This window comes from Melanerpes formicivorus, unplaced genomic scaffold (assembly GCF_026170545.1).
Source record: "Melanerpes formicivorus ecotype bairdi unplaced genomic scaffold, bMelFor1.0.p_v2 SCAF_8, whole genome shotgun sequence".
Classification (NCBI taxonomy): domain Eukaryota; kingdom Metazoa; phylum Chordata; class Aves; order Piciformes; family Picidae; genus Melanerpes; species Melanerpes formicivorus.
The window spans coordinates 10086547-10111932 of NW_027142360.1; the positions used below are offsets into that span (position 1 = coordinate 10086547).

Below are 25386 nucleotides of genomic sequence, written 5' to 3' on the forward strand. Positions count from 1 at the left end.
GGCTGCAGCCCAGACTCTGCCCCTGTGCCTATCCAAGGAGAAAGCCGCAAGGCGCAAAGGTTTGGGAACGCCTCTGGCGAGAGGCAAGTACAGGATCCCATCAGGAATAAGAGAGGAAGAGGCAAAAGGTCACTTCCCCCCTAGCAGAAACCACCCCTGCAACAAAATAAAATACAAGGAAACTTTATTTTTTCAGTTTTACCAAGGTTTTTCTCGGGTGTGTGGTTGTTTTTATTATATTTTTTTTTCCTTTTTTTTGTGTGTGTTTGTTGGTTGTTTTTTTCTGTCTTCAGGCTGCTTATTAGTGGACACATCGAGTCAGTTTTTGTATTAAAAAGGATCTTGATGGAGGTAGCTTTGTCTCAAGTCCTGGCTGTTACTTGGTCTTGCCTGCACACTCATCTCAGTAAACAAACTCAGACATAATAAAAATAATTAAAAAACACACAAAGAAAGAAAGCAACAGAATAAAATCAAATCCAAACAGCACAAATTAAAAAAAAAAAGAAAACAAAAACAAACACCAAACATAACCTAAAAACCAAAACAAAACCTGGAATTCCAGGTGGAGGCAGCAAGCAACCACAGCCAGGTTCTCCGTGTAACAGACAGGGCGCTGGGGCCTCCAGTCACTATGTACAGAGTCCATCATCCATCCCCCTCTCTCCTAAACACACTCCTCGCTCTAACAGGCTGGCTGCAGAGGGAGGAGTTTCTTCTCCTCCCAGAGACTTGTGTAGCAGCTTCCAGGAGGGAAACAGCACCCAGTCAGGAATGTCAGGCAGAGGGGTAGAGTGTGAAAGGGATAGGGTGAGAGGGGGACAGGGGTCACTTCAGCTTGGCCAAAAGGTCAACAGCACTGGGCCAGGGACTCACTGCTGCTGGGCCACCTGTAAGGTGAGAACAGATGATCTGAGAGTCAAGGGCTGGTCAAGGGAGCCTGGCTTTCCCCAGAGAGCCTCCAGTCCTCCCCTAACAGCTCTCACTGAGCAGAGAGGGTACGTACTTGCTGGGGAGGTGGGGGTGGGGGCTCGCTGCTGCGGTTGGCCAGCCGGCTGAGGATGTTGCGCTCTGACATCTGCAGGCGCACTGCCACGGGAGGGATACGGGCAATGGTGGCAGGCAAACGGGTGACATCTGCCTTCATGTCACTCAGAAGCTCCTCCAGCTGCTTCAGAACTGGAACAGACACAGGACATCTGTTAGGATGGGAAAGGGGGCAACCCCAGAGGGCAAAGTCTAGAGTGGGCAGAGATGCTAAGCACCTATCCCACACCCTGCATCACCTTTGTGCAGCACAGCATTGGCTGGTTTATTCCCGGCCATTGACTCCTTGGATAGGTGCTGATGGCTCTCAGCCAGGCATTCCACCTCTGCAAAACGTGTGTTCAGAGCCATAGATGGATGAGATGGGTCTTCTGACATGTTCAGGTAGGCAGCTCGACGCAGCTGCTCCTCAATCACCAGTGCTTGCTCCAGGAGCTGAAAGATGAGGCAGTAATAAGGATCCAGTTTCTCCTGATTAGTTCTTTTCTGAGGTGAGATTGTGCAGCTGAACCTTTCAGCAGCTTCTGCTCATACTGAGTAAAGCCTAAATTGCCCAAACCAATTAAGAGCTCCATTGAGCTAGGCCAGGTACACAAAACCAGGCTGCATTCCAGTTTAACAGAAGACTCTGAAGATTCTCATACCTCCTCAGATCAACTTGTTTGATAGTTTACTCTTTGAACTCCAGTGAGAAACATCCCATGCTACTTATAGGAAGAGTCTAAAAGCTGTTGGGCACGTCAAGGACTTTTGGACAAATCCATCTGGTCGTGCAGAACTGATTAGCCAGACTAAAATGACCATTTTGCCCCAAGAGTGAGAACCACATGGCCCTTGTTCATGTTAGTCTTAAAATCACTCCCAAAACTAAGTTTGGAATTGACCCTAATAGGCCAAGGCAGAGACTGAGAGCAAGCCTTGTATCAATCCATACTGTGTTCCCCAGTTCTTAGGCACACTAAGCTGTAAGGAAAACAAATTGAAGCCTTCTGCACAGCAGTTGTTCAACAAGCATTGGGAAAGCACACACTGACCAAAGCCCCCCATTTCTAGAGTAAAGGAAGAGCCTCTCCTGGAGCTACTGCATCATCCTAGGATTTTTACTCTCCCCACTGAAAATGACAGGTACTGCAGAAGCCTTCATCTTCTCAGTAGAAATTCAACCCAACAAGCTCTTCGTAAACAGTCCATCTAGCTGGAGAGACAGATCCTTACCTTAAATCTCCTTGCCAAGAACTTATTCTTTATTTCCAGGAAGTTACCCCTGTTCATCTCGCCCTTGAAGGGTTCGTTGAGGATGGCGTAACGTGGATCATTCTGAATATCCTGCCAACGGGCATAGCCATGACTGAGATGGGATGAGCTCAGGCAAACAAAGGCAGTGAGAACAAGGGAAGACACAGCCCAGGCAGATACAGTTCTCAAGGGAGTGGGGAAAAGGGGGTGCAGTGAAGGGAGGAAGAGGAGCCAAGGGAAAGAAATGAGAGCTATGTCCTCCTCCCACCACAGCTTTCACTCTTGTGAAAGACAACAAAGCATTTTCTCTTAACGTAGACCAGAGCCAGGAGAGTCACCTTCACTCTGATAGTTTATGCATAAAGAGAGAAAACTGGATCATCAGGGTAAGGATACTTGATGATCCCAGCAAGAAGCCAGTAGTCATGACGTCGGTGCCAGATCTCATAGGTCTTCTTTGTAACAGTTGCAGCCCGCTCTTCATTCTGCCAGAGTGAATGCAGCTCTGGAAAGGCAAGAGACACCAAAAGCCTTGGAGGTTATTTCATGAGCGCAAACCGAAGCAAACCAAGGAGTTCAAGTCCACAAAGATTTCTCATACCAGTGAAGCCACCATCTGCTATGTTGAACATGAAGCGCTGCTTCACTGCCTTCTTGTGCCTTTCGTCTGCTGACTCTTTCAGCATCTCTCCATTCTGCAGCATCACCACATCTCTCTTGTCATCCTCTTTCTTCTCATCTGTACACACAGCAAATTATTAGAATGTGGCAGTTACCAGAGCAAGTCAGACCCACGAGGAATCCTTGCAAGAGCAGGCCAAGGAGAATGGAATTGTCCTGACTTGCCTTTCTCATCCAGGGCAATTATAGCAGGTTCAGAGGGATTCTCAGCTGGTGGCCTGTCTTCCACTTTCTCCAAGTCAGCTGCAGGAGAGAAGGGGAACACAGAAAGTCCAAGGTTTTGTTCTGCAGCCTGTGAAAGCTAATACTGTTCCCTAACCCCATTTACAGTAGTGGAGCACTGGTTGTCTGCAGTTACGCTCATTTAAGATGAAGCGCTGCAGCAGAGAAGATGAAACAGCAGAAGAATACTTGAAGGGGAGGGGGGGTTTCATTGCTCCTCTAGGTATTAAACAGCTTCCCTAGAAATACCTTTGCTTTCCACTTCCATTGGCTCATCTGGTCTTTCCTTCACCTCTGGTTCCTCTTTCTTTTCATCTGTTTCTGTGGAGTTGACTGGGGATTTTGCTTCTTGTGGTGGTGTCTCTGCAGGCTGGGCACACTGCTGAGGACAGACATCAATGAGAGGTAAGGTGAAGCACTGCAGTGAACAGAGTCACAGCAGTCTGGAGAGCAAAACCACACAGAACTGCCAGACCAGTTCTGAGGACCCAAGAAGAATCTTTAAATATCTTTCCAAGAACTCAGCTCTGTCTCAGCAGCTGAACAGAAAAGGGCAGAAGAGACATCTGCAGGAAGTAAACAAGCAACCCAACACTCACCTCCATAGGCACCTCTGTTTCAGCAGCAGAGGCACTAAGCTCTTTCTCTGATTCAGATGACTCTCCTGCCTCCTTGGCACCAGCTCCTTCTTCTGCTTTTACTCCTTCTTCTGTATATTGCCCACCCCAGAGACACACAGCAGACAAAAGGAGGAGAGAAACCATCAGAAAGGTCTTCCCCTCACCATTACCAAGCATGTATCTCCTTTACTCCCAGAGATTCAGCCCAAAGTGGGATGAACACCACTCAGCTGACCTGCTGGAGAGCAGCTCTGGAGGATCTTTGAGTACTGATGTACCACAGAAGTGCACCCTCCTCACAGCTGAGACCAGTGTCATCTTGGGGTGCATTAAGAAAAGTGCGGCCAGCAGGTAAAGGGAGGTTCTCTTGCTCTACCCTGCTCTGGTAAGGCCACATCTGGAGTATTGTGTCCAGTCCTGGGCCCCCTCAGTTCAAGAGACTGGGATCTACTGGAGTGAGACCCACAAAGGGCTACAAAGATTCCAAGGGGACTGGAACATCCATCTTACGAGGAAAGGCTGAGAGCTGAGGCTGTTTAGCCTGGAGGAGACTGAGGGGGATCTCATTTCTGCTTATCATACCTAAAGGGTGAATAGCAGGAGGATGGAGCCAGACTCTTCTCAGTGATGTCCAGTGACAGGGCAAGGGGCAATGGACACAAACTGGAACTTAATGAAGTTCCATGAACATGGGCGGTGGAAATCTTCCCTTTGAGGGTGGCAAAGCACTGGAGCAGGATGCTCAGAGAGGTGGAGTCTCTCTGGAGGCATTCCAAAGCCACCTGACCATGTTCCTATGTGATTCACTGTAGGTGACCCTGCTTTGTCTGGGAAGTTGGACTGGATGCCCTTTAGAGATCACTTCCAACCCCTATCATTCTGTAACACAGTTAAGATGCCCTGCCCCTTTACTGGTCACTACAAATGCTAGGTTCTTCTCACTGGTGTCAGCTCAAGGAAAGCTGGTGTCCTCTCCTGCCTTTAAGGGCTTGCACACGTCTTTGTTAGCCCTCCTAACACGAGAGGTAAGTTGATCTGTGTCCACCCCCAGGCCCCACCACCACGGTTCTGGTGAGGGGGAGCACAAAGATGAGGTCAGGACACAGGGCTGTGCAAGAGAGGAACTCTCACCAGGTGGAGGGACAGGGGCAGGTGTGTTTGGCTGCGTGTCCCCTGGTGTCGAAGGAGTTGGAGTTTTAGGAGAGGGTGAGCTTGGCTGTGAAAGTTTCTTGTTCTCCTCTATCTCTGCCAGCTCTGGCATGCTCCAACGGCCATTCACGTGCTCAAATTCCTGCACCTGCACAAGAGGAAGGGAAAGGCATCTCTTTGGAGGAGTGTTACTGTGGTAGTCTCAGGCTGTGTCTGGAAAGTTTTCCACAGATCTTGAACAGAAAGTGGTAGAATGTAAGTAAATCACCACTGGATGTGAGGAGGAAAATAATGGTAAGTTCTAAACAATCCCATTGAATAGACTACTAACAAATGTGGTCTGTAGAGCCTAACTTTCTTTTCAGCTTCCTCGTGCTAGCAGATACTAACTTGTGCTTCTGCTGGCTTTTACTGACCTTGGCTGTGTTCTTATGGCTAACAAATAACTCTCTGCTCCTTCTCAAGTCCCTTGTGTACAGGGAGGGGTAGGGAGCAGGGAAGGGGAAAGCAATTAGCTCCCCTGGTTTGTCCAGTGGGGTTCTTGTGCTGTGTATCAATAGTAAATACCTGTAAATATGTCAGTTTTGTATGGATTCATTGCATTTCATTCTAGACTGTGTAAACACAGCTTTATTTGCTTCCAGCTGGGCTGCCCTGGCAATTTTATGTTTGGGGGGAATTTTCAACCCCCCACAGTTACAAAGACCATCCTGAAACCAGGAGACACACCACTCAACACAAGAAAAACGTGTGGAAGGAGAGGACCTAGCCAAGGAGCCCAGTGACCAGAAGCTGCATGCAAATCCAAGGCTGCCCCAGTGCTGGGCACCCACCTTTTTGCGTATGAGCGACATGACCCCGATGCGCGTGAGAACGTGCTGGCGGGAGAGGCCTTCCCGTGGGACTCCGTCCGCAAAGGTCTCTGCGCCGTCGGCTCCAGGCTCGCACAAGTGGCGCATGAACAGCGAGACGTAGGCCCTGGAGCAGTTAAGGGACAAGTAATTAGACTGTAAAATGGGTTAGCTGCAGACAGAGAATGGGTTGGGTTGGAAGAGACCTCCAAAGGCCATCTAGTCCAACCACCTCTGCACTCAGCCCAGACATCCTCTGCTAGATCAGGTTGCTCAGAGCCTTGTCAAGCCTGGCCTTTAGTATCTCCAGGGATGGAGCCTCAGCTACCTCACTGGGCAACCTGAATTATCAGAGCCCTTCCAACACGTAAAGAAAATCACTCCAAGACTCCTAGCCCACAGGAACAAGGGTTCCAGGCTCCATCAAGGGGAAGTTTCCAGACAGAATTCCTACATACATAAAGGACACAGGGCTTTCAGTATTCAGTATTCCTAAGGTTGGAAGGGACCTCAAAGATCATCGAGTCCAACCTGTCACCCCAGACCTCATGACTAGAGTAGGGAAGACACTACTGCCCACTGCAGGCTTTGAACTCACGACTTTCCTATTAAGGGTCTGATGCACTACCAACTGAGCCACTTGAAGGACCCATAGTGTACATGCACTTCATCCGGGCTGCTGGTTTAACCTCTGGCTTATCACCCCCAGACCCAGCCTGGGGGGACTGGTTTCAACCCCTTCCCCCTTCGAAACTAGTTTAAAGCCCTATCTATGAGACCTGCCAATTCCCTCCCCAGAATCTTTTTCCCTTTGAGGGATAGGCCATTCTTGTACACTCTGATCTTACCCCTCCTCTGGAGCCAGAAACAACCCTAAGTCCACAAAGGACTTGGGAAGAGTATTCTTTACATACTTTCACAGTCATGCCACTCCTCTACAAGCATTTGTTTCTGGCGACTGATGAGTCAAGTCCCAAGAAGAGAATTAGGAACAACCCTTCAGTCTCTTCCAGCTTATGCTTCGCTTCCTCGCAAAGAATCAGCTCACACATTAAGGAAATGCAGGCTCCAAGGAAAGGTCAGAAAAGGACCAACTCTCATTTGTCCCCAGAGGGTCTAGGTGTTGCCAGTCCTCCATCCCTGCCTAAAGCAGACTCACTTGAACTCTTTCTCTGACTTGCCACGGAGGTCCCGGACAAGCCATTGAGTGGTGAAGGCATCCTGAGGTGGCATTCCATAGCGCATGATAGCGTTGAGGAAGGCTTTGCGCTGCCGGGCATTGAAACCCAGCACCTAGAATGGAGAAGTCAGACAGGTATGGCAAGATCCACACAGACACAGCCAGGATGCCAACATCTACCCTGGCGCTACTTACTTCAATGTTTCCTCCTACACGGGCAAGTAAGGGAGGCAGAGGCTTATCCTTATCGTTCCTCAGGCCTTTGCGGCTAGGCCGACGAGCTGCTGAAGAGAAAAATGCAACTAAGGAGCAGAGAAAGCACACAGCACCATGTTGTGTGACTACTTCCCTTGCAGAGCAGCGTCACAAAGCGGATCAATCACCTAGACCAAGTCCCAGCTGCCTCACACCCAGGATCTCTGGCTTCACTAGCACTTACCTTCAGACCTCTCGTCAAAGTCCTCGTCTCCTTCTTCAGAAGCAACGGAGTAGTCTGACTGATTATCTGACTGATCATCCTGCCAGTCTGAAAGAAAAGCAGCACGTGAGCCTGAGAGGCTACTCTGTTACCTGCCAGCAGCCTGCACTCACACCAAGCTCTCCCCCAGGTTGCTGGGGCCCATACCTCTGTCCTCCTGGGAGCCGTCGTTGTAGTTCACCTGCTTGCGAATGCGCTTTCCCTTGCCCAGGTTCCTGGCCAGGTCCTCCTGCTGCTGCTCGTAATGGTGCCGCAGCAGCTTCTCCCAGTAATCAGGATCCACCGACTCCTCCTGCTTAATGATCTCCCGTTCCACCTCCTCTTCCTCCTGCCACAGAGAGGTAGCAAACTTAGAGCCCTACACTCTGGATCCCAGCCTCAGGAGGTACATGCCTGCTCGCCCTTGAAAGCGTCAGAGCTCAGTTTACTTCACTGATCCTACATCAGTCAGCAGAAGATACCAGCTGACATCCACCTCATACTCACCCCCATCTCCTCTTCACGGACCACATACTGGGCCACCTTGAAGGAGCTGAGATACTCATTCATGCCCTGAAGTTCTGTATCTTCTGTTTCATCCTGGTTCCGATCCAGGAGACGCTCAATTGCTTTGTCATCATAGTGGATGACACTGCTGTCCTCACCTTCTTTGTTATCTCCTGAGGGAAGAGCACAGGCACAGCTGTTGTGTGGATCTCAAGGGACTAGGAAAGGGAATGCCACCCTAGATCTCTCTGTAGAGCTACAGTCAGCTCTGTGCCTTGCTAAATAAGGATTCAGGCCTCCCCACCTTCTTCAGTTCTACTCCCAGGAACTCACCCCCCTCAGTAGCCTCATCCTTGAAGAGCTCTTCAGTGCCAAATTTGAGAATGTCATCAAGTTCCTGCTTGGACATGGAGCCTGTCTTGGAGCCCAACCCTGGCCTCACTACCAGATGAGTTAGCATCATTTTCTTCTTGGCCACCTGAGTGATACGCTCCTCCACCGAGGCCCTCGTCACAAAGCGGTAAATCATCACTTTCTTGTTCTGTCCAATTCTGTGGGCACGACTGAAGGCCTAGAAAACAGAGGTGCTCAGAACAGTCTGGAGCTACACAAGTAGCAGCCTGATACACCCCACCTACCTCCACAAGCTTCCCAGTTGCCTTCGTGTTGTCTCTTAACATTAGCAAAGGCTAGGCCCTGTAAGAACCCTCCATACTTCACTTCCCATCTCTACCCATCTCCACTGCTCTAACTGTGCACATTTCTAGAGGGGAAGTCTCACATTCCTTCACTCCTCCTAATGATTCCACTTCCCCTCATCCTCAGGATTACTCTACAGCAAGTGGTCTCCTTCAGACTCACCTGGATATCATTGTGGGGGTTCCAGTCTGAATCATAGATAATCACAGTATCCGCTGTAGCCAAGTTAATACCAAGACCCCCAGCTCGGGTTGAAAGCAGAAAGCAGAACTGCTGAGCACCAGGAGCTTAGGAGGAAAAGGAGAGAACAACAAATAATCAAGGGGGAGTGCATTACTCAAATAAGGATTTTTGTATCTGATCCACATCAGCTGAGGGGAAAATCACTATTAAAGATTCCAGGAGAGTAATGAGGGACTTGGGCCACACCCCTGCCATGCTGAGTGCTAAGCACACACAAGGCCACAGCTTTCCCTTGCAGGCGGATCCCATACCATTGAAGCGATCGATCGCCTCCTGCCGCATGTTCCCTGTGATCCCTCCATCGATGCGCTCGTATTTGTACCCTTCATGTTCCAGAAAGTCTTCCAGGAGGTCCAGCATTTTAGTCATCTGCAGATCAGAAAAACACCATCACAGAAGGGTGAGGAGGCACAGGGGAATATCAGATCAACAGGCTCTGCTCTCCGGAAGTTCCCAGCCTTAAGCTCTTTCCCACATACCTGAGAGAATATGAGCACCCTGTGACCTCCTTCCTTAAGGTTCTTCAACATCTTCTGGAGCAGCAACAGCTTCCCAGAGGCTCGAATCAGTGCACTCCCATCATACATACCATTTGGCATTTTTGGAGCTTCCTGAGGAGAAAAACAGAGAAAGGGAGTAAGGGGTGAGGCATGGAGATGAAAACAACTTGGAGACATAGCTCTGCCTACAGACCCTAGCTGTGCTCATCAGACACAGACTCACACCTGGCCATCTAGCTTGGCACAGCCATAACACAGAGCACTGTTCACACAATCAGAGGTAGCTTGTGACTCTTCTCTTGCAGTTTCACTTCTAGATGCCCATCTTTCTTACTGACTTGATCCCTAATTCTTACTGTCTTCACCTTCTTGCACAAGTCACAAGATGCTCCTACCTGTCATGTAAAGACACTGGAAAAGGAAAGGGTCTACAGAACAGGATGAGAAACCATGGAAGCAGAAAGATTGAAGGGGACTCCCTCCAGGCTTTGCTAGAAAGCTAACTATCTTCCTGATAAGAGCCAGCAGGCAATCTGCTTACACAGTGTAAATGACTGCACGTACCATAGCAGCTACAGGAAAGAGGTAGGGGTGGTTACAACACTTCTTCAGATCCATAACAACATTGAGCAAGGAGACTTGGTTACCACCACCCCGTGCGTTCAGTGCCTCAAAGTTCCTTGTCAAAATGTATTTGTAGTATTTCCTGGAAAGGGGAAAAAGAAAAGACAAGACTCAGACACCCTTCATGAGAGTCTAACATACTCTCCTGCTGAACTCTGCACAGCTCCTGGCATTACCTGCCAGCTACCTAGGCTCTGCCACCAGCATTCACTATATCTTTATCCCTTACATCAGAGCACAGGATTAGTCTTCCCTCTGCTACAGAGGCAGCAGGAAATCTTCCTCCCATGCACTGGGTAGAAAGGCCTATAGTGAGGATAAGGCTGTTTCAGCATCCTCTTTGGAACAGTAAAACAGGGCAACAGTAGCTCAACAGCAGGTGCTCTCTTCAACCTCCCACTCACTTCTGCATGGGGCTCAACTCCACTCTGACAATGAGTTCAGTCTTAGATGGCATATTCTTGAAAACATCAGCTTTGAGACGCCTCAGCATGTGTGGGCCAAGCATGTCATGCAGCTTCTTGATCTGATCTTCCTTGGCAATATCTGCAAACTCTTCTAGGAAGCCCTCCAAGTTACTGCAGAGAAACAGACAGTCAGCAAAAGCCACCAAGAAAAAAAGCTTCTAAAATAACACGTGGGGGGTGTGTAAATAAATAAATAACTAAAATCAATGAAGGGGATCAGAGTGACAAGACAAGCAAAGCTGACTTGCACTGCACGACATACTGGAATCTCTCTGGTGTCAAAAAGTTCAGCAGGTGAAACAGTTCTTCCAGGTTGTTCTGCAGGGGAGTTCCTGTAAGCAGCAGCTTGTGCTGGAGTGAGTAACCATTGAGCACACGGAAGAACTGGAAAGAGGACAGGGAAGAAATGGTGGGAAAAAAAAACCAACCACACAACACTCCCCACCCCCAAATATGTCAAAGGCTCATTAAGTCATAGAATGGTTTGGGCTGGAAGGGACCTCCAAAGGTCATCCAGTCCAAACCCTCCTGCAGTCAGCAGGGACATCCTCCACTAGAGCAGCTGGCACGGAGCCTTGTCCAGCCTGACCTTGAAGATTTCCAGGCATGGGGCCTAAACCACTTCCCTGGGCAACCTGCTGCAGTGTTCCACCACCCTCACAGGGTACAACTTGTTCATAACATCCAATCTAAATCTCCTCTCATTTCAAGCCATTGTCCCTTGTCCTATCACTGCAGGTCCTTGCAAACAGTCCCTCTGCAGCCTTTTTGCAGCTCCCTTCAGGCACTGGAAGGCTGCTACTACATCTGCCTGGAGCCTTCTCTTCTCCAGGCTGAGCCAACCCAGCCCCCAGCCCTGGCCTCCTCTGGACCCTTGGGCTTATATCTAAAGAGAAAAAAAAAAAAACCTAGAAATGGGTTGACACCAAGCTAGTGTTCAGTGTAGCTCACACCAGCTGTTTGGGTAACAGCTCCATGTAGTTCACACTTCTGTCAGGGTCATCTAGACCCTAGCATTTGGCCATGGCTCTGCGCAGCTAAAACAGGACTACTGCAAATCCTACAAGCCATCAGGTGCTGGTAGGTGTCCTTTGCTCTAAGTTATGGGCTCTGTCACACCACCAGTCATGTCCACACTGCTACACCACCTCTTTTTTTTGCTAAATCAGTGTTCCACATTCTCACAATTACCCTGCCCTGAGAATTCTAGAAATAGCCAAGTCACTCTTCCTATTCCTATCAACTCTGGCAGTGTTCCAGAGCTCTGAACAAGCAGAGGAGAAAGAGCTCAGAATTTGCCAGGGTCTCTTTAAGGTAATTTGTGTTGGTTTTCCCAACAATGAAGCCATTTCAAATCAGAGGCAGCAAGTAGTTGAAGTACTGAACTGTAAAGGACAAGTAGCAGTTTGTGCTGGTGACCATGGTACAATACAGCAGGGGTTTATTTATCAGCCTGGCCACTTCTTTCCTTGTTTTACACTTGGCACAATACAAAGTCAAACTCAATGAGGGTAGCTCATACTAGATTGCAAACAAACCCAAACCAAACCACAGAACAAAGAAAACCACCAGCACCACCTCTTATGTTTCAGTTATCAAACCAGGAGCAGCCTTCTAGTTGCCTCCACAGGGATTAATTTTTTTACATAGTCAAAAACCTGTATTCCTCTCAGAATCAAAGATGGAAGTTACTGATTCTAGATGCAGACCTTTGGTAGAGAACCACAATCTGTCAAGAAGCATCTGACCTGTCTACTGATTCATAGATTGCATGGGACCCTCAAACCTCATCTTGTTCAACCCCCCCTGCTGTCAGCAGGGACTCCTCCAGCTGGAGCAGGCTGACCAAGACAGCCTTACAGGACAGGAAACTGCTCTAGATAAAGGTAGATTTCACAGCTTTGGTGAATAACCAACTATAACTATCAGTCACAGTGCAACCTTCAGCCTTTACATACTCTTTCAGTTAATGAATATTAATAGTAAGCATTCATTAGTACTTCAAATAATTTCCACTCCATGCACAGGGTGGCATCCAGGCTTAGTGCTGCCAAGAAAAGATCTGGAAACTGGACTGTAAGTACAGCTGTGATGCCTCAGGCCAAGATCCAAAAAGCTAAAACCATTTTAAAAAGAAAGAATAGAGAGGAAATTGAGATAATTTTGTCTCCAAGAAGCTATAAAACCAGATTTCCAGTAATAATTGTTTTCAGCCTACTTCACAATCACAGAATGGTTTGGGCTGGAAGGGACCTCCACAGGTCCAACCCCCCTGCAGTCTGCAGTGACATCCCCCACTAGATCAGCTTGCTCACAGCCTTGTCCAGCCTGACCTTGAACATCTCCAGGGATGGGACCTTAACTACTTTCCTGGACAACCTGTTGCTGTGTTCCAGCACCCTCATGGTAAAAAACTTGTTCCTAGCTGAACAGACAAATGAAGACCAGAATTAAGGGACAAGGGAGGGGCTCAGTCAAATCTATTGAGCTCAATCAAGCAATGTTGGTTAAGGTGCAAACTCAGACAAAAGCAGCTCTATGGCTTGCAGCATCTACCCAGGCAGTTTTGAACAACTTTTCCCACATCTTCACCTTTGTGTAACATCTGATCAGTTCTGTCACAAAGCTAGATGAACACAGATCCTACTCCAAAAACAGAAGACTTGGGCTCCTAGAATCATTGGGTAGTAGGGGTAAGGAAGGGACCTCTGAAGATCATCTTGTCCAATCGCCCTGCTAAAGCAGAGTCACCTAGAGCAGGTTGCCCAAGACTGCAATGTCCTGGCAGGTTCTGAAAGTCTCCAGAGAAGGATACCCCACAACCTCTTTGGGCTCCATTGCTCCAGCACCCTCAAAGCAAAGAAGCTTCTCCTCATCAGAGCAGAAGAACCTCCCTCAACCTGCTGGTCACACCACTGATCTTCTTGACCACCAGGGCACATTGCTGGCCCATGGTGAACTTGTCCAACAGCACTTGCAAGTCCTCCTTTGCAGGCTGCTCTCCAGCAGGTCAAATCCTCACCTGTCCTGGTCCATGGGGTTGCTCCTCCACAGATGCAGGACCCTACACTTGCCCTTGTTGAACTTCATAAGGTTCTCCTCTGCCCAGCTCCCAGCCTGTCCAGGTCTGAAGGACAGCACAGCCTGACAGGGTGTCAGCCACTCCTCCCAGTTTGGTACCATCACAAACTGGCTGAGGCTCCACTCTGCCTTCAGTCAGGTCACTGATGAATAGGTCAGACAAGGCTGGACCCAGTACTGACCTCTGGGGAATACCACTGATTACAGGGCTCCAACTAGACCCTTCACCATTGACCACAACCCTCTGAGCTCTGTCTTTCAGCCAGCTCTTAACCCACCTCACCTCCACTCATCTAACTCCCAGTTCCTAAGCCTCCCTATGAGGATGTTACAGGAAACACTGTCAAATGCAAGGCAGGCAACATCCACTGCTCTGGCCTCATCTACCCAGCTGGCCACACTATCACAGAAGGCTATCAGATGGGTCAAGCATGATTCCCCTTCAGGAATCTGTGACAAATATTCCTGATAATCCTCCTTTTCCTCCACATGGTTAGAGATGACCTCCAGAATGAATCGTTCCATCACCTTTCCAGGGATGGAGCTGAGGCTGACTGGGCTATGGTTTCCTGGGTCTCTGCAGCTTTTTATCCTCAGCATGCTAAACTTTTTCAGAAGAGAGGCAGTGAACATCTATAATCTGCTTTCAGAGAAGTCAGCTTGTGTCTGAGAGCAACAGTGACAGCCAGGTTTTGCTCTGTTCCGGCATACACCAATTGCCTATTCACCCACAGAGGAACGGATGTAACCAGTCATGTATAAAAGTGAAACTGTTGCCAATGATAACCTTCAAATGAAGGATGTTAAGGTGGTTTGGTTTTTTTAAATCATAGAATCCTTTCAGTTGGAAAAGACCTTTAAGATCAAGTCCAACAATCATCTAACTCTGCTAAGTCTAGTGCTAAACCACACTTCTGCACCCTTAGCACCACTGCACCCTATACCCTCAGCACCAGTTCTCTGCATCTTTCAAACACCCCCAGGGATAGGGATTCAACCACCTCCTTGGGCAGCCTGTTCCAACGTTTGAAAACCCTTTCAGTTAAGAAGTTTCTTCTAGTAGCCAACCCAAAGCTTCCCTGGGGAAACTTGAAGTTGTTTCCTCTTGTCCCATCATTTGTTGCTAGAGAGAAGAGACCAACACCCACCTAGCACCAACCTCCTTTTCAGGGAGTTGTAGAGAGCAAGAAGGTTCTCCCCTCAGACTCCTTTTCTCTAGGCTAAACAACCCCATTTCCTTCAGCTGCTCCTCAGAGGACTTGCTCCCCAGATCCTTTGTTGCTACTCTGGGGCCACACCAGAACCAAGTAACACAGATTTACTGCTAAACAAATGGCTACGTGTGACCAATTCATGTCATCACAAGCGGCTACCCCATCTTCTGACCACTCTCTGCCCACATATGCCATGCCTACACACCACCCATGGGTCTGTGTACCTTTGACTGGTTGTTTTTCAGTCTGTGAGCTTCATCCACAATGAGACAGGCCCAGTCAATAGAGCCTAGTATGGCCATATCAATGGTGATCAGCTCATAGGAGGTGAGAAGCACGTGGAACTTGACAGCAGCCTCCTTCTACAAAGAGAAAAGAGGAGCATGGTAATGGAACAGGACAATGCCCCAAAACAGAGCAGATGCAGTGTTTCTCCTTCAAATGATGTTGATGATCCCTGGTCAAACAGCACATCAAACACTTTTCACACCCACAGCTTCTTGTCACAAATTCAAAATGCTGCCCACACCATTCCAGCCTTTAGAATCCACCATCACTCTTCACACATGTAAGTCTCCCAACCCTGTTAGCACCTCCTGCTTCTGGACAGGTCACAAGTGTTCTGGTTGGAAGAGACCTTGGAGTCCAACCATTATCTAACTCTACCACGTCTGGTGCTAAGCCACATGCCTCAGCACCACACCTCTGCCTCTCTTCAACCCCCCAGTTACCAAATACTGTTGTAATAGAAAAGTTTATCAAATAGTCATTAAGGAATTGAGATATGGAGAGGAGCAGCTCAGCTTTAAGTCTTAGCTTTTTTGAGTTGTTTATTGTGGAACTTTAAATTACTCTCAGTACTTAATGCAGTTCCATTTCAAGGGAAACAAAGTGCCCAATTAAAGCTTTAACTCCCATCTTGCTTTTACTATGAAGACCAAATTCTACAAAACCTAGCCACCCAAGTCAGGCTCTTCCTTCTTGTCTGGGCACACAATGCAATTTATCAGATTAAGCAGAAGAGACAGAGGGACTTGTCTGCAGTCCCTGTTATCTTAGTCAACTCTTTCCACTACTGAGTTACCTAGGAGCGTTCATCCTCCACTAAAGCAGCTTGCTCAGAGCCTTGTCCAGCCTGACCTTGAATATCTGGAGGGATGGGGCATCAACTACCTCCCTGGGCAGCTTGTTGCAGTGTTCTACCACCCTCACAGTGCAGAACTTGTTCCTAACATCCAATCTGAATCTCCTAATTTCATACCACTGCCCCTCGCCCTGTCGCTGAAGCCTTTGTGAACAGTTCCTCTGCAGCCCCCTTGTAGCCCCCTTGAGTTCCCCGAGTCTCTGAATCTCAGCTGCTGAAAGCCAGTCTCAGCCTTCCATTCAGCCAGTTCAGGCTTCCATTGCAGCAGAGTTCTGTACCTTCATTCTGGATGCCTTCTTGCCTCCACGGATAGCATTATCCTCAAAGGTGAACTCGTTCTCACGGATGATAGCCCTGCTGTCTTTGTCCCCAACATAGGTCACCACATACATATCCGGGGCCCACATTTCAAATTCTCTTTCCCAGTTGATGATTGTGGACAGTGGGGCACTCACCAAGAAGGGACCCTTTGAGTGGCCCTACGAAGAGTTAAGCAAGAGCATTAGATGAAGGCAACCACCGGCAGAATCTCCCTGGGTAGGGCTCTCTGAGCTCTCACCTCCTTGTATAAGGAATAGAGGAACACAGCTGTCTGCACAGTCTTTCCCAGACCCATCTCATCAGCCAGGATTGTATCTGTGCCCTGGGCCCAGGAGAAGCGGAGCCAGTTCAGTCCTTCCAGTTGGTAGGGATGCAGGGTCCCCCCTGTCACGTCCAGGTACTCTGGCTGCCGGTCATATTTCACCGTTGGCTACAGCAGAAAGGAGGAAGAGTTGAGATACTTCACCTTAGCTAGGCAGCCACCAAGTCTACTTTTCCAGTCACCCAATTATACCCCAGCACAGATGAGACTTCACAGATGATGACCAGGCTAGCAGCAGAAAAAAAGTCCCAAGTGGCCAAAAGGTGTCTGCCAAGAAAGTTCTGGGGTTTGGGTTTGCTTGTTTTTAACCAAAGCCTTTCACCACCTGCCTGCCAGTGTCTCATCCAACAGACAAGGGAGGCCTTTGTCTGAAGGTTTTAAAACCTATTCAATTTTGAACCATATGCTCTTCACTCCTGTTTCCTATTTCCCTGCCTGTGTCCCCAGAATAAACAGCTAGATCACAAGGCTCTTAAGCCATAAGAAGTGACTTACATCCACTGTGGGAGTTTCAGGAGGCCTTTCCAGTTTCCGCATCTTCACTTTCTTTAGCTTCTTACCAGGCCTGCCCTCTTCACCTCTCATCAGCTCCCTGTGCAGAGACAGAGCGTGCACCTTTAAAGGCTTCTCTAACAGATGGAGGAGAAATTCTTGCAAAGAACAGGAGGGCAATCATCCAACTCAAACAGTCTCAAGGACAGGGTTGGAACCCTCAAGAACTGGTAAAGAAGCACAAAGTTCCCATACGAAAGAACAATGCACCAGCAACAATGACACTTCTTGGCTACCTCCATACAGGAGTCCAGCCAGTGCTAGAGGCTGACATACTCCCCATGTTTTCTCATGATGGGAGGGAAAGGAACACAACCTTCTAGATACTTCTCTGACCTGTGATTCCAGTAGGCTTGCTTGTAGAGGTCATAATCTTGGATATCAACATCTTCGCTTTCCCAGGACGCCTGGTCATAGGGCAGGTCTCTCCATTTGATCAAATAGTGAACATTCCCCTTCTTATCCACACTGCAGAAGAAAGTCTGCAGTAAGTCCTCAGGCACAGTAAAATGACAGTACTCCCCCAGTCACATCAATGAGGGGAGAAGGAAAGGAGCCCTTCAGTGAAGCATCAGAACAACAACGTTGGTCATGCAAACAACAGAAGCCCCACTGTCCCAGCCACGCTGCTGTTTAGCTCATCTGCTCTCCTTCAGCCCCACTTAAGGTCTTAGCTGGAAATCCTCTTTGCCACCTCCCCTACCTATGATTAAGGATCCTGTGGATCATCATCCACTCCGGCTTGATCCCGTATCGGTAGAAGCGCTCCTCCATCTCCGCGTACTTGGGGTCCTTGTTCTTCCTCTTGCGGCTCTTCTCCTCCTCCCCGCCGAAGTCCCCCGAGGGTGGCTCATCCATGTCGTTCTTGCGCTGGTAGTTACGGAACATCACCTGGCAGTGCAGCTCCAGCTGCAGTTGCGACAGAAGCGGTTAAGAGGTGCTCTCTCCTTACATACCCAAGGTATCTTCCACCAGCTGCCCACCCTCATGATGCTCAGAGCCCTCCACTCACCTGCAGCTCTGACACCCAGGAGCAGTGCCAGTAGGACATGCCCTGCCACTTGACAAAGAACTGTCTTTCAGGTCTACCCTCCAGGGGTTTAGGGGGAGGAGCATTGGGGTCTGCATCAGGTGGACGAGGTGGTGGTGGGCCAACTGGGGGCTGGCCCCATTTCCAGATCAAGATCTTCTGCACCTTGCCTTTCAAAGCTGGGCACTGAAAAGTTAACAGAGCTCATTACATCAGAGCATACATTAATTAGCATGTGTGTGCTGAGGAGCAGAAACAGAGTCAGAGTTCTCCTCCTCATATGCCTGTGGAATTTGCTGGTTTGAACTCAGATGATTTCATCTTGAACCTACAGCATTGCTTTGAGCTTTCTGCAGTTTGTCTTTTTTCCCCCCCTAAGGCTGAAAAAACACCAAACTGAAGTCAGTATCTGACTGTAGCTGAGAAAGGGGCCACACCAATTCTGAAGTACTACCTGAACTGCAAAAACTGGTAGGCTTGACAAGGCCAGCAGCCTATCCAACCACACCTCCACTGGAAGTTCACACAGAAAACATTTTGCTGTACAACTACCACCTGGCACAGCCTCTCTTGTTCACCATCTTAGGAGTCCTTAGCATCTAGTCAGAGCACCTAATATCATTCATAATCCCTCACTTCAGGGACTTCCTGGAAAAGTGTGACATTTCTCTCAGAAAAGCATGAAAGGAGATGGAATCTCATGAGACCTAAGCATCTCTGGGAAAATGTGATACTCCAAAGGGATTAGATCCATCATCTCTTGTATCAATAGAATGGTACTGGTAGAAACTCACAGTGCAGCGAGGACACAGCCACTCTCCGTTGGGAATCTCTGGCAACGGGGGATTCAAACAGTGGATGTGATAGGATGAAGGACAGGCATCACAGCACAGCAGTTCTCCCCCGTCCTTGCAGACTCTACAGAACTCCATATGGTGGTCATCCTCTTCCTCAGCATCTCCAACAACATCCTCCAGGATTTCTTCACCTTCGGAGTTATCCTCCTTTGCTTCCCACTGAATGCCCTCTTTTTCCTATATGAAAGGGAAAACCATAAACCCAAAAATCAAGCATTTGTGATTTTATTACCTAATTGTGGCCTTCCAGTATCTGAAGGGGGCCTACAGGAAGGCTGGGGAAGGACTTCTCAGGATCTCAGGTAGTGATAGGACTAGGGGGAATGGAATGAAGCTGGAGGTGGGGAGATTCAGGCTGGATGTGAGGAGGAGGTTCTTCACCATGAGAGTGGTAAAACCCTGGAATGGGTTGTCCAGGGAGGTGGTCGAGGCCCCGTCCCTGGAGGTGTTTAAGCCCAGGCTGGATGAGGCTCTGGCCAGCCTGACCTAGTGTGGGGTGTCCCTGCCCATGGCAGGGGGGTTGGAACTAGATGATCCTTGTGGTCCCTTCCAACCCTGAATGCTACTATGACACTATGAAGAGCAGCCTTGAGTCACCTGATGTCCCCCTCTATGATCTCTTGCAGAGTTGTTAAGGACAACACAGTGTAAACTCACACAGTGTGGGCAGCTCCATTTGCCTTCTGGGGCTTTCTCCATGTCTGGGTCTAGGCAGACCATGTGGTAGGCACGAGGGCAGGTATCACACAGTATAATTTCTCCTCCCTGCTGGCACACCTCACAGTAGTCCTGGTGATCGGTCTCATAGCCATCCACAGCCACTGTGGAGTCCTCCTCACCTGCAGAGGGTGGTGAGGAGTTACAGCAGTCCAAGCCACAGGCACAGGCTTCCTACAGCAAGGAAAGGTCCTCTCGAAAGTCTATACAGTAATATAGAGATCCAGAATCCCAAACTCTCGCTCTGTGTAAGCAAAAGAGCAGGGAGCAAGATCTGGCACAGGAGTAAAACAAGCCCCTTTGTGCATCCTTTCACCAACTAGAAGTGTAGTTGAGGCCAGAAAACCTCAGCACTAGCTAGACCAGGAAGGATTCCTGAAAATATTTTCCTTATTAAGTACATTATCAGGCTGCTCCTTCTCAAACAACTCTTCTCCCACGAGTATGCTGTTAAGTGGCCAGAGTGCTCCTCCTACACCCTTAGCTGTGCCTCTGCCTCCCACGGGCAGCCAGCACGGGTACCTTTCTTTTTCTTCTTCCCAGCTTTGAGTTTTTTGCGGCTGCGGCTGCTGCGGCTCGTGGACCCGTCTGATACCGAGTAGCTGTTGATGCTGGCATCATCAAAGTCTGACTCCACATCCAGATCATCATCTTCACTCTGAGGCAGGCAAGGAAAAGCAGCTGCTCAGGCACACACGCTGAGGGCAGCGCGCAGACCTGCACCCCAGTGTTTCTAGCACAGCACCACCTCCACTTCAAGCCCAGGAGTCAGTGTCACCTACCGATGACCTTTTACGCTTGGAACCAAAGCCTCCCAGCTTGATCTTCAAAGGTGCCACCTTCTTTGTTTTGGGTTTCTTGATATCAGGAATACGAGGACTGGCCTTCGGCTTCCGCCGGGCATTGGGTCCTGGGAACAGAGGAGCCTGCAAGTCAGAAGGACTACAACTCTGACACCGCTCGCCCTGCACCATGCTGCCAGGCTCTTCACCTCACCTTTGCCCTCCTTCGTCTTGGCTTTCCTGAGTGGCACTTCCACAGGAGGCTGCGGCAGGACAGTATCCACATTTGTCACCATGCTCTCCACTACTGCAACAGCTGCAGCCGCAGCAGCTGCCACTGATGCACCTGAGCTTCCCTTGAAGGGGTTGTTCGTGCTGAACTCCCTCCATTTGGCTCCCAGAACCATCATCATCTTCGACACTGCTATCTTAGGGTTCTTGGCTGCAATAAGTGGCCTGCAGACAATTAGGGAAGAGTTACCAAACCACCCTAAACAAGAACTCATTATTCCTCCCCACTGCCACCCTCATCAGCACCTCCATCTCCAACTACATTCCTTGCTAATCTCTGATCTCAACGGCCAATGAACGTCTCCACTCCCATCCTGCACTCTTCCTGAAGAATGCAAATATTCATGGGCTTGGAAAGTGAAATGGAGTTTAGTGCAGGAAGGAAGGAAGAGTGAGGACCTGCATTATCTCCATCACACAAAACATAACAGATGTGACTCAACTGTTTTGCTTCAGTTTTTGCCAGTGTCTTTAAAGTGCTTTAAGGTTCCCAAAACACAGAACCTGGTCCCCATCCCATCTTTTTTGTTCTTTTTTGCTTCAGAGACCTTCCAAGTGCAGGCTTGTAGTTCACCTGACAAACTGGCTGAAAGCTTTGTAGTTGGTGAGCGTGCGGTAATCCTCCTCCGTGAAGATATGATCAATATCCTCCATGCCCCAGTCTTCCAGGAGCTGAGCAGATGATTTTGGCTCCTGTGCAAAGAGAATGGCAGCAACTCTGAGAAAAAGCTCTAGCTCTGCTCTGGGAAAGAGAACCTCCACACATCTACAGATGATCCAATGGGTCAGGACTGGGAGATTTTTTTGTGAGGAATCAATTGCTGCCTCAGCAGAACATCATCATCAACAATGAAGACCACAGCGATCCCCAGTATCAGGTAAAAGGAAATGAGAAGTGAGTAATTAGTCAGCAGGGTAGCATCTCACCTTTGAGTCATCATCTTCTTCCTCTTCTTCTTCCTCCTCCTTGCGCTTGGCTTTGTTTTTCTTTTCTTTCTTGGGCCCTAATTTCTTCTTCTTCTTTTTCCCTGGAGTGTAGTCACTGCCCTCACTGTCAGAGCGCAGAACCTCCTCCTCTTCCTCCACAAACTCATTCCCCTCACCAGAGCTGTCCCCCAGCTGGGGAGGAAGGGAGAGAGATCAGGCATTTGTGAGGAAAATACCCTGGATAAGCACTAACCACCACTCTTCCCAAGACTGTATGAATCCAAGAGGGTTCATATGAAGGACTGCTGCCAGAGGCCAACAAATGTAAGCACCCTCACCCCCTGTGTCCATATTTTAGAGCGTGACCTTAGGCATCCTTTCCCTTACCTCCTTCTTCTGACGCTTGCTGAGCTTGGGCACTTTGGGTTCCTTTAGCTTCTTGGGTTTCTTCTTCTTCTTGATTTTGGGCGTCTCAGCCTCTGATAGAAGCTCTTCTTCTGGCTCTTCTTCAGGCTCTGGAGGGGAAGAGCCAACATGTCTCATTCAAGCTCTACCTGCGTGTCATAGCACAGCCCACTTCTCACAGCCACCACTCAACTTGCAAGCACTTCTACATTTGTAAGTATGCAGCAAGAAGCACACAGCTGCTTACTCTGTTAGGGATCACAGGAGACATAGGAAGTCACTGATGTTACCCCCCCAGTTTTCTCTCTGCCTCCTGCCCCCACCATTTCCATAACATTCTTTCTGAAAGCAGGAGATCACCATAACCCAACAGGAAGAGACAAGAACACTGAATAAATGGCCACATCTCTGAAGGAGACTAAATGGCAAGTACATTTGGGAACCTGGCTAGGATACTGTTTCAGTCCATGGGCCTCCAGAAAACAAGCCCCACAACTATCCACCCTCTCCAGCAGTACAGAGCATCCTCCACCCACACGCAAAAATACAGCCCAGTAACTTGTCTTCCTTCACGGCAAGGATGTTACTCAGTAACTCTTTCCACCTGAATTTGACACAACCTCCTCTCAAGCCCTTCCTTTTGCACCAATCGCTAGCAAGCTGACTGCCCACCCAGAGGAACACATGCCAGCTCCTCACCACCGCCTGCTCCCATCTGTGCACCCCCTCCCTTCGCCCGGGGGGCAGGGGCAGCCAGCCAGCCCTTCCTTCCCTTTGTGGCAGGCTGCAGGAGCAGCACTGCCAGCCGCCCTCCTTCGCCGCCCCGCCCACCGCACACACTCCTTCTGCCTCCAAGGGAAAATGGCCTCCTGACCACAGGAGCTGGGCAGGACGGAGGAAACCACAGGTCACAGCAGCGACGGCAGCCGGGGGTGAAATAGCAGAAGCTGAGCTCTCAGAGCCTAGGGTCCCGCACCTGGTCCCTGCCATATTCCCAAGCAAGGAATGTCTCTTCACTCCCACCAGGTCCTTCAGGGATCCCACCTCCTCTTCTCCCCCAAGTTCTGATCTAAAGCCTCTAGTGTCCCATCCCTTCCAACATATTACCTACAGCTCTCTGGTTTGCAGTGATTTTAACCGTTTTTCTTCACCAAGATTTTTCCTTGTAAGGCTTACTGACAGTCCCCTTCTGTCTAAGACTTCAGAGGTGCCAGAAAACCCTAGAGTCAACAGTTAAGAAAAAAGGCCAAACCCAAAAAGCCCACGACGTTTCTCTTATCTGACACTACAACTCTACAGCACGAGTTAGTAGGAAAGCTCAAACTCGTCTTACTATCCAGCATATTATTTCCTTTCACAAGGAAAGGCAGAATCCAGATGTAGGTCCACAGAGCATCAGCAGCAGCAACAAAAAACCGCAAACCAAAAGAGTACCCAGAGCTCTAACTCAAGTCTCATGCTGCTAACGAGGATGCAAACAGCAGGGAAAAGGCAAGGTACAAAGACTATAAGAAAAGCAAAGGTGAGCAGGCAGCACGGAGCAAGAACCATAAGAAACCTCAATAATTGGGTGTGGTGATGAATGAAAGTGGGTCACGCAACAGCCCAGGGCAGTTTGCTCTGGACGTCAGCCGGCCTGAGTTCCCAGGCACCCTGCCTTCCACATACAGCCCCCTCCTTGCCACCTCCCCGTTCACAAAGCACGGAACTCGCAGGCATTTTGGTACCCTGTCAGAGCTGGATGCTTTGCCTCCACCCCTTGCACCTTCTCAAAGCACGGGCACTGACAACCTGGTATGCCTCGGGACCAAGTCAGCTCCATCGGACAAAGCCGCGAGCCTCGCACTGCGCAGTCACACTAGGACCCGAGGATCAAAATCAAACCCACACATGTGACTAGTAGCAAGAAAAAAAGCCAACAACACAACACAACCCATTCCATCACGAACTACACATTCAGCTTGAGACCAGCATCACCCCCGTTTCACATGCATGCCCTGCAAGCTCTCCATACCAGGATGCTGGGGCAGAGCGTTGTTCAACAGGATCTCCATCTCATCATCATCGCTGCCCCCTGAGCATGGTGACGGAGATCCGATGCCCGATGCCATGTCCTCCAAGCAGGGGGAGGCCTGGGCTTTTGCAGGGTGTTATCTTCTCACCAGCCAAGCCAGTACTTCATCGAAAAGAAAAAGAGAAAGTTATAGCAGACTCAAACTCCGTTTTCCCAAGCAATAGTGCTACCAAGAGGATCCTCGAGAAAGCTTAGACAGCAGCTCTGCTGGCTTTGGAGCCTACGGATAACAGCAACATTGGCAGCAAGTATCAGCACGAGAGTTGTGATGAAGCAGGTTTTGAAGACACTAAATAAACTGAGCGAGCAACTCATCTCTGGCAAGTTAGCCAAACCAGCTGTCCTACAGCAAAATTCTCCGGGGCTCTGCCGCCAGCTGCCCTCCGTTGTTTCTACCTTGGGCCGGGAGAAGGTTAGCGAGACAGGGCAGGCAGCTGGGCTTTCCACAGCAGATCTCGGGCCAGCCCGAAGGCTGTCAGCGAGCCGAGGAAGGTAACGGACAGCCTGAGAAGGGCCCGGTACGGCGGGCAGCAGCGGAACTAGCGCTGCCGGCAGTCTCCAAACTTAGCGCACCGGCCCCTGAACGGCACTGCCGCGGCCGGAGAGCCAGGCCAGCTTCGCCCTCCTGCTCCACCGCCGCCGGCGCCACACAAAAGGCAGGGCAGGCTCGGCGGCGCCGGCAGCCCCGCTCCGCTTGCCCGCTGCACCCGCGCCCCCGCCCGGAGCGGGGCCGCACGCCGCAGGGCGGGGGCAGCGCGCGGGGGGCGGGGAGGGGGCAGCGTCTCGCCGGGGCACGGTCCCCGGGCGGGGGCGCAGGGTGGGGCCGGGGAAGTCCGGCTGCCATGCGGGGACGGGCGGCCCCTGCTCGGGGACGGGCGCCAAGAGGAGCGGCGGGCAGCGGCCAGGGGCCGCGGGGACCGCCGGTGTGGCGGATCCCCGGCGCGGTGCCGGGCAGGGAAAGGGGAGAAAGCGTCCTGCGGCAGCGGCCCCGGGGCAGGCAGCCGCGGCCGGGGCCCAAGGGGCGCCCGCCAGCAGCGACGCCCCGCGAAGCGGCGGAAGGCCCCACGCACCCGCGTCCCCTCCCGGCTCCTCACCCAGCTCCTCTCTCGCCGCCGCCGCCGCCGCTGCTGCTGCTAAAGGGAAAATGGCTCCGACCCCGGCACCGCCTCTTAAAGGGGAAAAAACC

The 25386-nt window shown here is 50.0% G+C and overlaps 1 protein-coding gene and 1 non-coding gene across 5 annotated transcripts; both read right to left on the bottom strand.

The window, feature by feature from the left end:
- Nucleotides 1–167: 167 nt before the first annotated feature.
- Nucleotides 168–25386, bottom strand: CHD4 (chromodomain helicase DNA binding protein 4). 4 transcript variants are annotated; one of them, XM_068142004.1, is made up of 40 exons: nucleotides 25295–25386; nucleotides 24141–24302; nucleotides 22109–22236; nucleotides 21722–21913; nucleotides 21369–21487; nucleotides 20718–20959; nucleotides 20504–20631; nucleotides 20244–20379; nucleotides 19662–19843; nucleotides 18942–19181; nucleotides 18130–18333; nucleotides 17821–18026; nucleotides 17454–17585; nucleotides 17061–17157; nucleotides 16482–16673; nucleotides 16201–16401; nucleotides 15003–15140; nucleotides 10746–10867; nucleotides 10421–10594; nucleotides 9957–10098; nucleotides 9372–9503; nucleotides 9144–9261; nucleotides 8812–8936; nucleotides 8284–8521; nucleotides 7951–8123; nucleotides 7612–7792; nucleotides 7426–7512; nucleotides 7182–7270; nucleotides 6966–7099; nucleotides 5789–5933; nucleotides 4938–5103; nucleotides 3786–3895; nucleotides 3436–3568; nucleotides 3130–3207; nucleotides 2885–3022; nucleotides 2680–2788; nucleotides 2263–2395; nucleotides 1287–1482; nucleotides 1007–1179; nucleotides 873–890 (listed from the first exon to the last, which is right to left on the bottom strand). In XM_068142004.1, exons 2-40 carry the CDS (start codon nucleotides 24235–24237, stop codon nucleotides 873–875), a joined length of 5748 nt encoding a protein of 1915 aa, XP_067998105.1. In that variant the 5' UTR covers nucleotides 24238–24302; nucleotides 25295–25386. The 4 variants fall into 4 exon arrangements, with proteins under 4 accessions (XP_067998102.1, XP_067998103.1, XP_067998101.1 ...); XM_068142001.1 differs by having other exon boundaries at nucleotides 168–1179; nucleotides 7182–7267; XM_068142002.1 differs by having other exon boundaries at nucleotides 168–1179; nucleotides 3436–3565.
- Nucleotides 4771–4910, bottom strand: LOC137443302 (small Cajal body-specific RNA 11). The gene has a single exon (XR_010987858.1). It is a non-coding gene; the product is annotated as a small Cajal body-specific RNA 11 (non-coding RNA).